At 38.9% G+C, this 15,240-nt stretch overlaps 1 protein-coding gene across 1 annotated transcript in view; it reads left to right on the forward strand.

Annotated features, from left to right (window-relative positions):
• The window catches only part of TTN (titin), a 242,891-nt gene that overhangs the window by 182,355 nt on the left and 45,296 nt on the right, over positions 1-15,240 (forward strand). Inside the window, exons 245-268 of the mRNA XM_074873084.1 lie at positions 109-408; positions 556-849; positions 939-3,905; positions 4,009-4,329; positions 4,443-4,727; positions 4,935-5,234; positions 5,544-5,846; positions 6,932-7,207; positions 7,322-7,621; positions 7,712-8,014; positions 8,253-8,552; positions 8,678-8,965; positions 9,058-9,354; positions 9,445-9,747; positions 9,841-10,146; positions 10,964-11,251; positions 11,356-11,646; positions 11,737-12,024; positions 12,194-12,784; positions 12,877-12,981; positions 13,491-13,688; positions 13,777-14,073; positions 14,197-14,784; positions 14,878-15,180. Coding sequence (XP_074729185.1) covers positions 109-408; positions 556-849; positions 939-3,905; positions 4,009-4,329; positions 4,443-4,727; positions 4,935-5,234; positions 5,544-5,846; positions 6,932-7,207; positions 7,322-7,621; positions 7,712-8,014; positions 8,253-8,552; positions 8,678-8,965; positions 9,058-9,354; positions 9,445-9,747; positions 9,841-10,146; positions 10,964-11,251; positions 11,356-11,646; positions 11,737-12,024; positions 12,194-12,784; positions 12,877-12,981; positions 13,491-13,688; positions 13,777-14,073; positions 14,197-14,784; positions 14,878-15,180 — 10,092 coding nt within the window. The remainder of the gene's footprint in view (positions 1-108; positions 409-555; positions 850-938; positions 3,906-4,008; positions 4,330-4,442; positions 4,728-4,934; positions 5,235-5,543; positions 5,847-6,931; positions 7,208-7,321; positions 7,622-7,711; positions 8,015-8,252; positions 8,553-8,677; positions 8,966-9,057; positions 9,355-9,444; positions 9,748-9,840; positions 10,147-10,963; positions 11,252-11,355; positions 11,647-11,736; positions 12,025-12,193; positions 12,785-12,876; positions 12,982-13,490; positions 13,689-13,776; positions 14,074-14,196; positions 14,785-14,877; positions 15,181-15,240) is intronic.

The raw sequence follows: 15,240 nt of genomic DNA on the forward strand, positions 1-15,240 counted from the left end.
GACTAAAGTTTACACAAAATATATGCATTTCTCTTGAAATTTACTAAGTCTTGTAAAAAATGCTTTAGTTATCAAAGAGATAACAGATTCAATTTTTGTCAATATTAGATAAGCCCGGTCCACCAAGAAATCTGCAAATCAGTGAAGTTAGAAGCGATTCTTGTTATCTCACTTGGATGGAACCAGAAGATGATGGTGGCTCTGTCATTACCAACTATGTGGTGGAAAGGAGAGATGTAGCTTCTGCGCAGTGGGTAGCCATCTCATCAACCTCCAAGAAACGCAGTCACATGGCTAAATATCTAATTGAAGGCACTCAGTATCTCTTCCGAGTTGCAGCTGAGAATCAATTTGGTAGAGGTCCATATGTGGAAACACTCAAGCCTATTAAAGCTGTAGATCCACTGCGTAAGTGTTTTTCGGTTATATGATTTGTTTTGTTTATGTTGTTCTGGTTAATTTTTGAGATTATCTTGTTGGTACTAATGTGAACATGACACACTGCTACCATAGACTGGCCATGCTAGTAACCATTTTGATTTTGTATTTTAAAAGATCCTCCAGGGCCACCAAAGAATCTGCATCATGTAGATGTTGACAAGACTGAAGTTTCCCTTGTTTGGAATCGACCAGATCGTGATGGTGGTGCTGAGATAACGGGATATTTGGTGGAATATCAAGAAGATGGTGCAGATGAGTGGACAAAGTTCCAGACAGTCCCTATGCTAGACTGTGTTGTTACAGGCCTACAAAAAGGAAAAATATACAAATTCCGTGTGAAAGCTCAGAATATTGTTGGTCTTAGCCTTCCAGATACAACTATACCCATAGAGTGTCAAGAAAAACTAGGTAATTTTTAGTTTTTCATGTTTCACTGATTCTTTCTCTCTTTAAACATTTCCCCTGAAAAAGTAATTTCTATTTTTCTCTAATTTCAGTACCTCCATCCGTGGAACTAGATGTGAAGTTAATTGAAGGTCTTGTTGTTAAAGCTGGCACCACAGTAAGACTTCCTGCGATTATGAGAGGTGTGCCAGTTCCCACTGCAAAATGGGTTACTGATGGCATTGAAATAAAAACAGATGGCAGACACAAGATTGAGACTGACAATTTTTCAACTGTACTTACCATCAAAGACTGTATAAGAAAAGATACAGGAGAATATCTACTCACAGTATCTAATGCAGCTGGCAGCAAAACTGTTGCTCTACATCTTACAGTTTTGGATGTTCCTGGCCCACCAACTGGTCCAATTAATATTCTTGAAGTAACACCAGAACATATGGTTATTTCTTGGCGCCCTCCTAAAGATGATGGTGGGAGTCCTATAATAAATTATATTGTTGAGAAGCGTCAGTCAAAGAAAGAAACTTGGGGAGTGGTTAGCTCTGGAACAAGTCACACAAAAATTAAGATTCCACGACTGCAGAAAGGCTGTGAATATATTTTCCGTGTTCGAGCAGAAAATAAGATAGGCATTGGTGCACCCCTTGATTCAGAACCAACAATTGCAAAACATATGTTTGACCCACCATCCCCACCTGGTAAACCAACTGTTTATGATATTACAGAAAATGCTGCAACAGTGTCTTGGACTCTGCCAAAATCTGATGGTGGAACTCCAATAACCGGTTATATACTTGAACGTCGGGAAGCGTCTGGTAAATGGGTGCGTGTCAATAAGACGCCAATACTTGATATGAAATACAGAGTCACTGGTCTTTTTGAAGGCAACACATATGAATTCAGAGTTTTTGCAGAAAACATGGTGGGCTTAAGCAAACCATCTCCAAGCTCTGATCCAATAAAAGCATCACGTCCTATCACTCCTCCTGGACCACCGATAAATCCAAAATTAAAAGACAAAACCAAAGAAACAGCTGATCTTGTGTGGACAAAGCCCCTCAAAGATGGTGGCAGCCCGATTCTGGGATACATTGTGGAATGTCAGAAAACTGGAACTACGCAGTGGAATAGGATTAATAAGGATGAACTCATTAGACAGTGTGCTTTCAGAGTACCTGGGTTAATAGAAGGAAATGAATATAAATTCCGTATAAAAGCTGTCAACATTGTGGGAGAGGGAGAACCAAGAGAACTGGCAGAAACTGTACTTGCAAAGGATATTCTTTCTCCTCCAGAAGTAAGCCTAGATGTGACCTGTCGAGACTTAATTACTGTCCGAGTAGGCCAAACAATCCGTATTACTGGTAAAGTAAAAGGCAGGCCAGATCCTGACATAACATGGTCTAAAGATGGCAAAGTACTAGTCCAAGAAAAGCGTGTTGAAATAGTCCATGATCTACCTAATATTGAACTGCAAGTGAAAGAAGCCAAAAGATCTGATCATGGCAAATATATAATAGCAGCTAAGAACAGCTGTGGACATGCTCAAGCTTTTGCTGTTGTTAATGTACTTGACAGACCTGGACCATGTCAGAACCTGAAAATAAGTTATGTCACAAAAGATTCTTGTATGATCGCTTGGGAGAGTCCGGTGGATAATGGTGGCTCTGAAATTACAAATTACATAGTAGAGTACCGTCAACCAAACCAGAGGGGATGGTCAATTGTCTCCTCTGATATCACTAAACGATTAGTAAAGGCAAATCTTATAGAGAACCGTGAATACTTCTTCAGAGTTTGTGCAGAAAACAAAATAGGTCCAGGTCCTTGCATTGAGACCAAGACTCCCATCCTTGCCATCAATCCTATTGACAAGCCTGGAGAGCCAGAAAATCTTCACATTGCAGAGAAAGGAAAGACATTTGTGTATCTGAAATGGAGAAGGCCAGATTATGATGGTGGAAGTCCCAATTTAAGTTATCATGTTGAGAGAAAACTGAAAGATTCAGATGAATGGGAAAGGGTTCACAAAGGCAGCATTAAAGAAACACACTACATGGTAGATAAATGTGTTGAAAACAAGGTTTACCAATTCCGAGTTCAAACCAAGAATGAGGCAGGTGAAAGTGGCTGGGTAAGAACAGCTGAAGTTGTTGTGAAGGAAGATCTGCAGAAACCAGTGCTAGACTTGAAGTTAAGTGGGGTGCTAACTGTGAAGGCAGGTGACACAATTAGAATTGAGGCTGGAGTCAGAGGAAAACCACAGCCTGAAGTTGTATGGACAAAAGACAAAGATGCCACAGATCTAACCAGATCTCCAAGAGTCAGTATTGAAACAACTTCTGACACATCTAAGTTTGTTCTCACAAAATCAAGGCGCAGTGATGGTGGGAAATATGTGATCACTGCAACTAACACAGCTGGTAGTTTTGTAGCATATGCTACTGTTATTGTCTTGGATAAACCAGGTCCTGTAAGAAACTTGAAAGTCACTGACATTTCAAGTGATAGATGTACTGTTACTTGGGACCCTCCAGAAGATGACGGTGGTTGTGAAATACAGAACTACATCCTGGAAAAATGTGAAAGCAAGCGTATGGTTTGGTCTACATACTCTTCCTCTGTCCTAACAAACTATGCAAATGTGACACGCCTCATTGAAGGTAATGAATATATATTCAGAGTTCGTGCAGAGAATAAAATGGGCACTGGTCCACCAACAGAAACCCACCCAATTATTGCAAAAACAAAATATGATAGACCTGGACGCCCTGACCCTCCAGACGTCACAAGAGTTAGCAAAGAAGAGATGACTGTAGTTTGGAATCCACCAGAATATGATGGTGGCAAATCAATTACAGGATACATTTTAGAGAAGAAAGAGAAACGATCACTAAGATGGGTTCCTGTTACTAAGACTCCAATCCCAGAGAGACGCAAGAAGGTTACTAATCTCATCCCTGGTCATGAATATCAGTTCCGCGTCAGTGCTGAAAATGAAGTTGGACTTGGAGAACCAAGCTTGCCATCAAGACCTGTAGTAGCAAAAGACCCAATAGGTATCATACCACTGTATTCTACTGTATTTTGTTTTAACATTAATATAACAGATCGCTACATTGCATAACGATGTTTTTGTCTGTAATTTTTATCATCTTTCAGAACCACCTGGTCCTCCCACAAACTTGAGAGTGGTTGATAGCACAAAGAGTTCCATAACTCTTGGCTGGGGAAAACCAGTGTATGATGGTGGTGCTCCAATTATTGGATATGTAGTGGAAATTAGACCAAAAGTTGAGGGTGCTGATCCTGAAGCAGGATGGAAACGATGCAATGTTGCTGCTCAACTTATTCATACAGAATTTACGGCCACCAGCCTGGATGAGAATCAATTATATGAGTTCAGAGTTTCTGCCCAAAACCAGGTTGGCCTTGGCCGACCGGCTGAACTGAAAGAAGCTGTGTCTCCCAAAGAAATACTTGGTGAGTTTTCCCATCCTCTTTATGAGTGTTTACATACAGACTTCATTTGCTCTGGTTTTATATTATTTCATGTGCTAATCTTTGCATTTCATTTCTTTAATTTTGTCTTTCAGAACCTCCTGAGATTGAGTTGGATGCAAGCATGAGAAAGCTAGTCACAGTCAGGGCAGGATGCCCTATTAGACTTTTTGCCATTATTAGGGGTCGTCCAGCACCAAAAGTCACGTGGAGGAGAATGGGTATTGATAATGTTATCAGGAAAGGACAAGTTGATCTAGTTGACACTATGGCCTTCTGTGTCATTCCCAATTCAACACGTGATGACTCAGGCAAATATTCGTTAACACTTGTTAATGCAGCTGGAGAAAAGGCTGTGTTTGTGAACGTCAGAGTCCTGGGTAAGTAATGAGAGAAATACCTCTAGACAGTTTTTTAACTATATTGAATGTTCATTGCAGTAATTTTTATGACTCCCAGGTGCTACACTTTTTGCACACAACTGCATCAGCTAACACAACCCCCCCTTGTATAGGAAGCTGTTAGCCCCTTTTAATTTTAACTTATTAAAGAAGAAAAGACTAGCATAAATTGAAATTTCTTTATAGATACTCCTGGACCTGTGGTGGACTTCAAGGCTTCAGATGTCACCAAGATGTCATGCCATCTTTCATGGGCACCTCCAGAGAATGATGGTGGTAGCCCAGTGACTCATTACATCCTGCAGAAACGTGAGGCTGACAGGAAGACCTGGGGAACAGTCACTGCAGAACTAAAGAAAACTAGTTTCCACATAGCTAACCTTGTACCTGGAAATGAATATTTCTTTAGAGTAACAGCAGTAAATGAATATGGGTCAGGTGTTCCAAGTGACATACCAAAACCGGTTCTAGCAACAGATCCCCTAAGTAAGTATGCCTTTATGCACATTTTATGTTTTTTCTCTTATTTTAATAAGATTTTGCATTTTTTGAAAGTTGGTGTTTCTAAATTGGACAATGCTATGAACTAGTCAATGATAAACATAAACATTTCTGTGTCGGTTTCTTTCAAGTAATACAATTTGTGAATATAGTACCTTTGCAAGGATTTTGCTGTTTTCTGTATTGTTCTTGTTGAGTTAACATGGATAGCATCCAATAATTCAACAAGTATTCAGCAGTCAGAAAATCTCAAAAATTCAATGTTTAATGTGTTTCATTTTTTTCCCCTGAAAGGTGAACCTGATCCACCAAGAAAACTTGAAGTTACTGAAATTACGAAGAATAGTGCTACCTTAGGCTGGCTGCCACCACTGCGTGATGGAGGCTCTAAAGTTGATGGGTACATTGTTAGCTACAAAGAAGATGAGCAACCAGCGGATCGCTGGACAGAATATTCAATTGTTAAAGATCTCTCCATTGTTGTAGCTGGTCTGAAAGAGGGAAAGAAGTACAAGTTTAGAGTGGCAGCTAGAAATGCTGTAGGAGTAAGTTTGCCAAGAGAAACTGAAGGAGTATTTGAAATTAAAGAACAACTCAGTAAGTAGCAATTTAAATACTACCTATGTTGCAATATTCACTTTAATAATGCAATGAGCAAGAATTCTAGTTCTTTGAGTGAGGGCCAGAAAGACATATGCTTTATGGAAGATTATGGTTAGCTGTATTGAATATTTTGACAGGTCAGAAAAGATGAGAGTTGACCACTAATTCAGAAATATTAAAGTTCTTTGCAAATATGGTTTCAATTGAAACCATAAAATAGGAACTAAGGAGAAATAATAAATACACTCAATCAACTTAAAATGAAAGAGAAAAAGAGTCTGAGTGGTAGGTTGAGAGATAAATGGGGCCAAAAGTGGGAGCTGTTTTAAGATAAGAGAAAACAAGTTGTTTATATTGTAGAGTTTGTTGAGAATGGAAAGCAAAAGGCAGGGAGGACAGGTTGGCCTAATTAAGGTGTTAGGGTGCCTGAGGCACAGGAAGACGTAGGAGTAAGGGGCAGATGAGAAGAATCTTCATTCATGACATGGAAAGAGGAAGAGAGAAGTACAGCAGCAAAAGAGAAGGAAAACTAGCCAATGGCAGGAAGTACACAACTCATACTGCCATGTTTCTTTTGGAAGAAATCGGAAAGATTTTGTGCAAATGAAGAAGTAGGAGAAAAGGCTCTACTTGAATAATAGTTCAAGGGTATAAAAAGTTTGACTGTGGAAATTGATTTAGTTCAGTGAGAACATCAGTCTTTCTTTACTCTCTTTCATGTTTGTCTTGTAGAAAGTCAGCACTAAGTGAGCAACAAGTTCCAGATATAAAGACAAATTAAATGTCATGCATTAACAGTGCACAAGCCTCTACATAAATATGTGAGAAGGCAATCCAAATTCAAAAATAGTCTCTTATAACCTGTACAAGAATGTAAAAATAAGACTGGAACAGTTATTGCCCACTGCAGAATCTCTAGCTGTCTATAAGTGGAACCTAAATTAAAAATTATCAAGTCATTCTTACTGGTGATTCCACTTGAGAGAGAAGCAGAGACCTTTCACATGGAAAAATAAGAAAAAATAAATTAATATGTCACACAAGTTGAATTTATATATCTGTGTGTGGTTTTTTTTCAGTCCCGCCTAAGATTCTGATGCCTGATCACGTCCACATTAAAGCTGGAAAGAAACTGAGAATTGAAGCTCATGTATATGGGAAGCCTCAGCCAGTCTGTAAATGGTTGAAAGGAGATCAAGATGTACTTACATCCAGTCGTCTTGCTGTGCATAAAGCAGAAAAGTCTTCTGTTCTTATCATTAAGGATGTGACTAGAAAAGATTCTGATTTTTACACTCTTACTGCAGAAAATAGCTCTGGTACTGATAGTCAGAAAATCAGAGTGATAGTCATGGGTATGTTCCATTTGATTATCTTTAAACCCAGCTTTATACAAAACTACTTTCAGTATATTCCAGTAGTTAACATTTTCTCTCATCCCTTTTTTCTTAATATACTTTTTCGTGCAGATAAACCAGGTCCGCCACAGCCTCCATTTGATATTTCTGAAATAGATGCTGATGCTTGCAGTCTTGCATGGCATATACCTCTTGAAGATGGTGGCAGTAACATTACAAACTATGTAGTTGAGAAATGTGATGTAAGTCGAGGAGACTGGGTCACAGCTTTAGCTTCTGTCACAAAGACAAGCTGCAGAATTGGAAAACTGATTCCTGGAGAAGAGTATATGTTCCGTGTTCGTGCTGAAAATCGTTTTGGGATTTCTGAGCCACTTACTTCTGGCAAGATGATTCCAAGGTTCCCATTTGGTATGTCAGTTTTTGATAGCAGCATTTCTCTTGTTAGTCCTCCTAGTAAGAAAGCATGTGATTGATATCCTTCTTTGTATTTCTTTCTAGATGTTCCTAGTGAACCAAAGAATGCACGTATTACCAAGGTCAATAAGGACTGCATTTTTGTTGCCTGGGATAGACCAGATAGTGATGGAGGCAGTCCAATCACTGGTTATCTCATTGAGCGCAAAGAAAGGAACAGTTTATTGTGGGTGAAAGCTAATGACACAGCTGTGCGCTCCACAGAATACCCTTGTGTGGGACTCATCGAAGGTCTTGAGTATACTTTCAGAATTTATGCATTGAACAGAGCTGGAGCAAGTAAACCTAGTAAACCAACTGAGTTTGTCACAGCAAGAGCACCAGTTGGTAAGCCAAACATACTAATAATTTGCAACAGACTACTGTTTTTATGGTAATTTTCAATGTATCTGCAACTCTATTATCTTCAGTTTGCCCTTATGTTTAGATTTTCATGTTTACTGTGACTGCACTGTGAGTGCACCATGTGGGTATGCTGCAAACAGGATCCAGCACTATTAAAGCCATTTTTTAGTATGTTAGCTTTTCAGCAAAACAGACTATAACATGATCTTATTTGCCTTAGATCCCCCCGGAAAACCTGAAGTTATTGATGTCACTAAGAGTACCGCATCACTGGTATGGACAAGACCAAAGCATGATGGTGGTAGCAAACTTATTGGCTACTTTGTTGAAGCTTGCAAATTACCTGGTGATAAGTGGGTTCGGTGCAATACAACTCCACATCAAATACCTCTAGAAGAGTACACTGCTACTGATTTGGAAGAAAATGCTCAGTACCAATTTAGAGCAATTGCCAAGACAGCAGTTAACATTAGCCGACCTTCAGAACCTTCTGATCCAGTGACCATTCATCCAGAAAATGGTAAGAAATGTAAAAGCATGTGAGAACTCTGATAAGAGTCTGTGCATATTGAACTAACACTCATGTGAAGAATGAGATGTTTATCTCTTACTAGATTGGTTAACTCTTAGGCTCTTTCCTTTCAGTTCCGCCCAGAATAGAGTTGGATCTGTCTATGCAATCACAGCTTACAGTAAAAGCTGGAACTAATGTGCGTTTGGAGGCAAATGTATATGGCAAGCCAATGCCCACAATCAACTGGAAGAAAGAAGGAGAAGTTTTAAAGCCTTCTGAAGGTGTTAAGATTACCACTAAGAGAAATCTTGCTACAGTTGAGTTGTTCAGTGTTAACAGGAAGCAAACAGGAGACTATACTATTACTGCTGAAAATGCAAGTGGATCAAAGTCAGCAACCATTAAGCTTAAAGTACTTGGTAAGCTAAAGACTGTCTGTTAATAAATACATTTATAGTTAAATGATATAACAAGAGATAGAGCTATAACCATGTAATGTTAATTTTTCCAGATAAGCCTGGTCCACCGGCCTCCGTTAAAATCAAACATATATATGCAGATCGTGCAATGCTTTCTTGGGAGCCTCCTCTGGAAGATGGAGGCTCAGAAATTACTAACTACATTGTAGACAAGCGTGAAACAAGCAGACCAAACTGGGCCCAAGTCAGTGCCAATGTACCCATTACAAGCTGCACAGTGGAGAAACTAATAGAAGGACATGAGTATCAGTTCCGCATATGTGCTGAAAACAAATATGGCGTTGGAGACCCTATCCTCACTGAACCAGCAGTTGCTAAGAATCCATATGGTAAGTGCTTTGTGGGATACCTTCATTAGTCACTGTTTTTTTTGTGTACACTTATGAATGTGAACATAATTTTCAAATAAATCTTCACAGATGTACCCGGACCTTGTGATCCACCGATAATTAGCAATGTAACGAAAGACTTTATGACTGTTAGCTGGAAGCCACCAGCTAGTGATGGTGGATCCCCAATAACTGGTTATATACTTGAGAAGCGTGAAACTAAGGCTCTTAACTGGACAAAAGTTAACAGAAAGCCTGTCATTGAAAGAACTGTTAAGGCTACGGGACTCCAAGAAGGAACAGAATATGAGTTCCGGGTGATAGCGTTGAATAAGGCCGGACCTGGCAAGCCTAGCGCACCATCTAAAGCAGTGTATGCTCGTGATCCTCAATGTAAGCTAAAAGTCTTAAAAATTTTCCGATGTTATTTCCAAATACTTTTGTACAGCATTTGGTACAATAACTTTATGTTATTTTAATTCTCAGATCCTCCTGGCCCACCTGCTTTCCCGAAAGTGGTTGATACGACTCGTAATTCGATAAGCCTGTCATGGAGCAAACCAGCATATGATGGAGGAAGCCCTATTATTGGTTATCTAGTGGAAGCAAAAAGAGCTGACACAGACAACTGGGTCAGATGCAACCTACCCAAGAACTTACAGGCTACACGATTTGTGGTAACAGGGCTGATGGAAGATACAGAGTACCAGTTCCGCATTTATGCTGTCAATAAGATTGGATACAGTGATCCAAGTGATGTTCCTGATAAACACACTGCCAAAGACATTTTAAGTATGTTCACTGAAAACAAATTACCTTGTTGATTTTTGTTTTAATTCATGGGGTGGGTTCTAAAGGCAAGGTTTGTCACAGACCACAGAAGCAGATTAATTCAGAATGTGTCAGTTCTCAAAAAATGTCAGCTAAAAGTTTTTATCTGGAAGCGAATAGGGCAGTTAGGAACTGAGTAGAATCTGACTGGAGTCTGCTGTTTTCCTTTGTATGCTAGATACTCTTCTGCCTCCTATTTTGGGTCTTCAGGTATTTTTTTCTTTCTCTAATCCCAAAATTAGACTTTTTAGATCTCTCTTCTATTCTTAAAACTTCCAGTCTTCTTCTTGTCTTCTACATAATTTGAAGCCAAGATTACTATTCTAAGCATCTATGTGGCACACTATTTAATTGTATTACACTTATTCCTTAAGAGCCATGCTGGCTTCTGTATGCATTTTGCTGTATGTACAAAAGCTTTGCTTCACAGAACTGTCTTTGTTCAAGGTAAGCAGTACAGTCCAGGAGGATTTGAAACTCTTTTGAATTCTAGAGGAACTAGGAGACTTCTTCTATATGATTAGTGTAGATAGTAGAAAAGGCAGGGGAAAAAAAAAAAAAAAAAAAAAAAAGAAGTGAAGTCAGTGCAAAAAATGCCAAATTTGCAAATTATCTTGGAATGGGAGTCAGGACAGTAACTCACTAACATCATCACGGGTATAAGAACAAGTTGGTTAATCTAGTGAAATGCTAGTACAGAAGGACTTTTTGTCACAGCAACTTTAGTGATAGTATTAAAGATGATGTTTTAATTGCATGTTTTTTGTTAAACACACAGTTCCTCCTGAAGGAGAACTTGATGCAGAACTAAGAAAAGTCCTTGTGTTGCGTGCTGGAGTCACAATGAGACTTTATGTGCCAGTAAGAGGACGTCCACCTCCAAAGATTACATGGTCTAAAGTGGGTGCCAACCTAAGAGATAGACCAGGATTAGACATCAAGTCAACTGATTTTGATACCTTCCTGCGTTGTGAAAATGTAAACAAATATGATGCTGGAAAATACGTCCTCAGTCTGGAGAACAGCTGTGGCAAAAAGGCATACACCATTGTTGTAAAAGTACTTGGTAAGTGTCAGGGTTTCCTCCATTATAATATATTTGTTAACTTTTTAACTAATTTTTTGTATTCTGTTTACTAAATCAAATGTGGGGTGGTTTTTTTTATCTAGATACTCCAGGCCCTCCAATTAACCTGATTGTAAAGGAAGCATCTAAGGATTCCGCCTTCATTACATGGGAACCTCCGCTAATAGATGGTGGCAGTCCAATCACAAATTATGTCGTTGAAAAACGTGATGCAGAAAGAAAGTCATGGTCCACAGTAACAACAGAATGTCCAAAGACAAGCTGCAGGATAACTAACTTAGAAGAGGGCAAATCTTACTTCTTCAGGGTTTTTGCTGAAAATGAATATGGTATTGGTGACCCCTGTGAAACTCGTGATGCTGTTAAAGCTTCTGGTAAGAAAAATTAATCCATTTTGCCTATTTTGGTATTCAAATCATTTTTATTTTTAGCTTGAATGGACACTTACTATGCTTTTCTTCTAGAAACACCTGGGCCAGTTGTGGATCTAAAAGCTTCAGCTGTAACAAAATCATCATGCAATTTAGTATGGAAAAAACCTATCAGTGATGGTGGAAGCCGTATTTTTGCATATATTGTCGAGGTCCTGATTGGTGAAGATGAATGGCAAGAAGTCATGCGGGCAAAGAACCTCCATTTTTCGATGAGAGACCTAAAAGAAGGACAAGAATACACTTTCAGAGTGAGAGCCCAAAATGATGCTGGATATGGAACTCCAACAGAGCTCACAATTGTGGCAAGAGATGATGTTGGTAAGAAGCAAGATCATTAATTCAATGATTCACTTACCTAAATTACATTTATTTTATGCTTAGTATCATTACTCTGCATACATACAAATCCGATGCCTCTAAAACAGCATCTCCATTTTATCATAGAGTTTATGCATAGTTGAATAATTGGTTTCTTTTATTTTTACAGTGGCACCTGATCTTGATTTAAGAGATCTACCTGATTTGTGCTATATAGCTAAAGAGGGTAGCAATTTCCGTCTTAAAATCCCAATTAAAGGCAAGCCTGTCCCAACTGTAACTTGGAAGAAAGATGAAGACAAGGCACTTACTGAGAGCGGAAGAGTTGCATTTGACTCTACAGCAGTTAACACCACACTTGTAGTACATGACTGCCAGAAAGCTGATGCTGGAAAGTACACAATAACTCTGAAGAATGTTGCTGGCAGCAAGGAAGGCACTATTTCTGTAAAAGTTGTTGGCAAACCTGGCATACCAACAGGTCCGGTGAAATTTGAAGAAGTCACAGCCGATGCTATAACCTTAAAGTGGGGCCCTCCAAAAGATGATGGTGGTTCAGAAATCACTAACTATGTCCTAGAGAAGAGAGATAATGTAAACAATAAGTGGGTGACTTGTGCCTCTGCAGTCCAGAAAACCATGTTTAGAGTTACAAGGCTTCATGAAGGAAATGAATATACATTCAGGATCAGGGCTGAAAATAAATACGGAGTAGGTGAAGGTCTTAAATCTGACCCTGTCATTGCAAAACATCCATTTGGTAAGTATCCATTATAATTTTCAAAACTGAAAAAAAATATTTTAGGAGTGATATTTATTTTTAATGTTACTGCATTTTTTTATACTGTGTAGATGTGCCAGATGCTCCTCCACCTCCCAACATTGTTGATGTTCGGCATGAATCTGTAGCTTTAACTTGGACTGATCCCAAAAGAACTGGAGGCTCACCAATCACAGGTATATCCCCTAAAGCCTCCCTAGTATTTCAGTTCTTAATAGCTCTTTCTCTCTGTCAAAAGGTAATATAAACCTATCAGGCATTTATGCTTTAAATTGAGTGATTGATTGATTGATTGGTTGGTCTATTGTTTTCACTGTTTTACTTCCCACTCTTTCTCTATGATGAATTTTTTAAAAATTTAACTTAAAAGTTGGGAAAAGAGTAACTGAGAAACAATATTTTTGCACACAACCAAAACATCTAAAGAAAGAAAACCAAACTTCCCTATATGTTACATTACTTGGGTCTATAAAATTAGCAATTTGCATTTGCAAACATCTCATTATTGCAATTACATACACCTGTAATGTATATCCACATCCATTTCTTAATCTGTTTTTCAATGTTTGTCTTGCACAGTGCCTATGTGGCATGCCATACAGGCAGTATGATGTTTCACAATGCCATGAGAAATGAAGATTTCTAGAAAACCCCTCATATTTTCATCTCACCATTTATCTTCTAGGTTATCACATTGAAGTCAAAGAAAGAAATAGTCTTCTGTGGAAGAGAGCAAATAAAACACCAATAAGAATGAAAGATTTCAGAGTGACAGGGTTAACTGAAGGTCTGGAATATGAATTCAGAGTAATGGCAATCAATATGGCTGGAGTAGGTAAACCAAGTCTGCCATCTGAACCGGTAGTGGCACTTGATCCTATTGGTAAGTCATCAGGAGAATAAAAAGGAAAATTCTGAAATTTGAAATAACTTTTGTTCGACCACTATTTATTTATTATTTTTTCTTCTAGATCCCCCTGGGAAACCTGAAGTTATCAATGTAACTAGGAACTCAGTGACACTCATTTGGACAGAACCAAAATATGATGGTGGACATAAGTTAATTGGCTATATTGTTGAAAAGCGTGATTTACCCTCAAAGACTTGGACAAAAGCTAATCATGTGAATGTTCCAGACTGTGCATTTACTGTAACTGACCTCACTGAAGGCTCCAAATATGAGTTCAGAATTAGAGCAAAGAATACTGCTGGAGCTATCAGTCCTCCCTCTGAATCCACAGGAACCATAATATGCAAGGATGAGTATGGTATGTAGATGGCATTAAAAATGTAGATTTTTAAAAAAATAATTAATACCAAATCCTCTTTTTTTTTTCCCCCTATGTTCTTGTTATAATAATCTGGGGGGGTGTGTTTGTTTGTTTTGACAGAGGCACCAAGCATTGTTATCGATCCTACTTTGAAGGAAGGTTTAACAGTTAAAGCAGGAGACACCATTACAGTGTCTGCTGTTAGCATCCGTGGCAAACCACCTCCAACTTCAGCATGGTCAAAAGCTGGAAAAGATTTTAGACCTTCAGAGCTTGTGCACATTGAAACGACACCAACTTCTTCTACTCTAACCGTTAAATACGCAGCCAGAAAAGATTCTGGAGAATACACAATCACTGCAACCAATCCTTTTGGCACTAAGCAAGAGAGTGTACATGTGAAAGTTTTAGATGTTCCAGGACCTCCAGGGCCTATTGAGATCAGCAACGTTTCAGCAGAAAAAGCAACTCTTACATGGTCACCTCCTGCAGAAGATGGTGGATCACCAGTCAAATCATATGTTCTTGAAAAGAGAGAAACTAGCCGACTGCTCTGGACATTGATTGCTGAAAATATTGAAAGCTGTAGGCATGTTGTTAGCAAGCTCATTCAAGGAAATGAATATATTTTCCGTGTCTCAGCAGTAAATCAATACGGCAAGGGTGAACCAGTACAATCAGAACCAGTTAAAATGGTGGATAGATTTGGTACGTAGAACAAGCTAAGAGGTTCCAGTGTGTCTTTATTAATCTCGGAAGACTTGATTTTTGTTTTAACTGTACTTTCTTCTTCCTTAACAGGTCCCCCAGGTCCTCCTGGAAAACCAGAAGTAACAAATGTGACTAAAAATACTGTCACAGTTACCTGGAAAAGGCCAGTAGATGATGGTGGAAGTGAAATCACAGGTTACTATGTGGAGCGAAGAGAAAAGAAAGGCTTAAGATGGGTCAGAGCAACAAAGAAACCAGTTTCAGATCTTAGATGCAAAGTAACTGGTCTCCTGGAAGGAAATGAGTATGAATTTCGTGTCAGTGCAGAAAATAGAGCAGGAGTTGGACCACCAAGTGATGCTTCAAAGTCAGTTGTATGCAAGGATGTTGCATGTTAGTATCATGCCTTTTCTTTGTTGGGGATGGGTGGGGAGCACATTCAGACAGTGTAAG

This window comes from Strix uralensis, chromosome 6 (assembly GCF_047716275.1).
Source record: "Strix uralensis isolate ZFMK-TIS-50842 chromosome 6, bStrUra1, whole genome shotgun sequence".
Taxonomy (NCBI): domain Eukaryota; kingdom Metazoa; phylum Chordata; class Aves; order Strigiformes; family Strigidae; genus Strix; species Strix uralensis.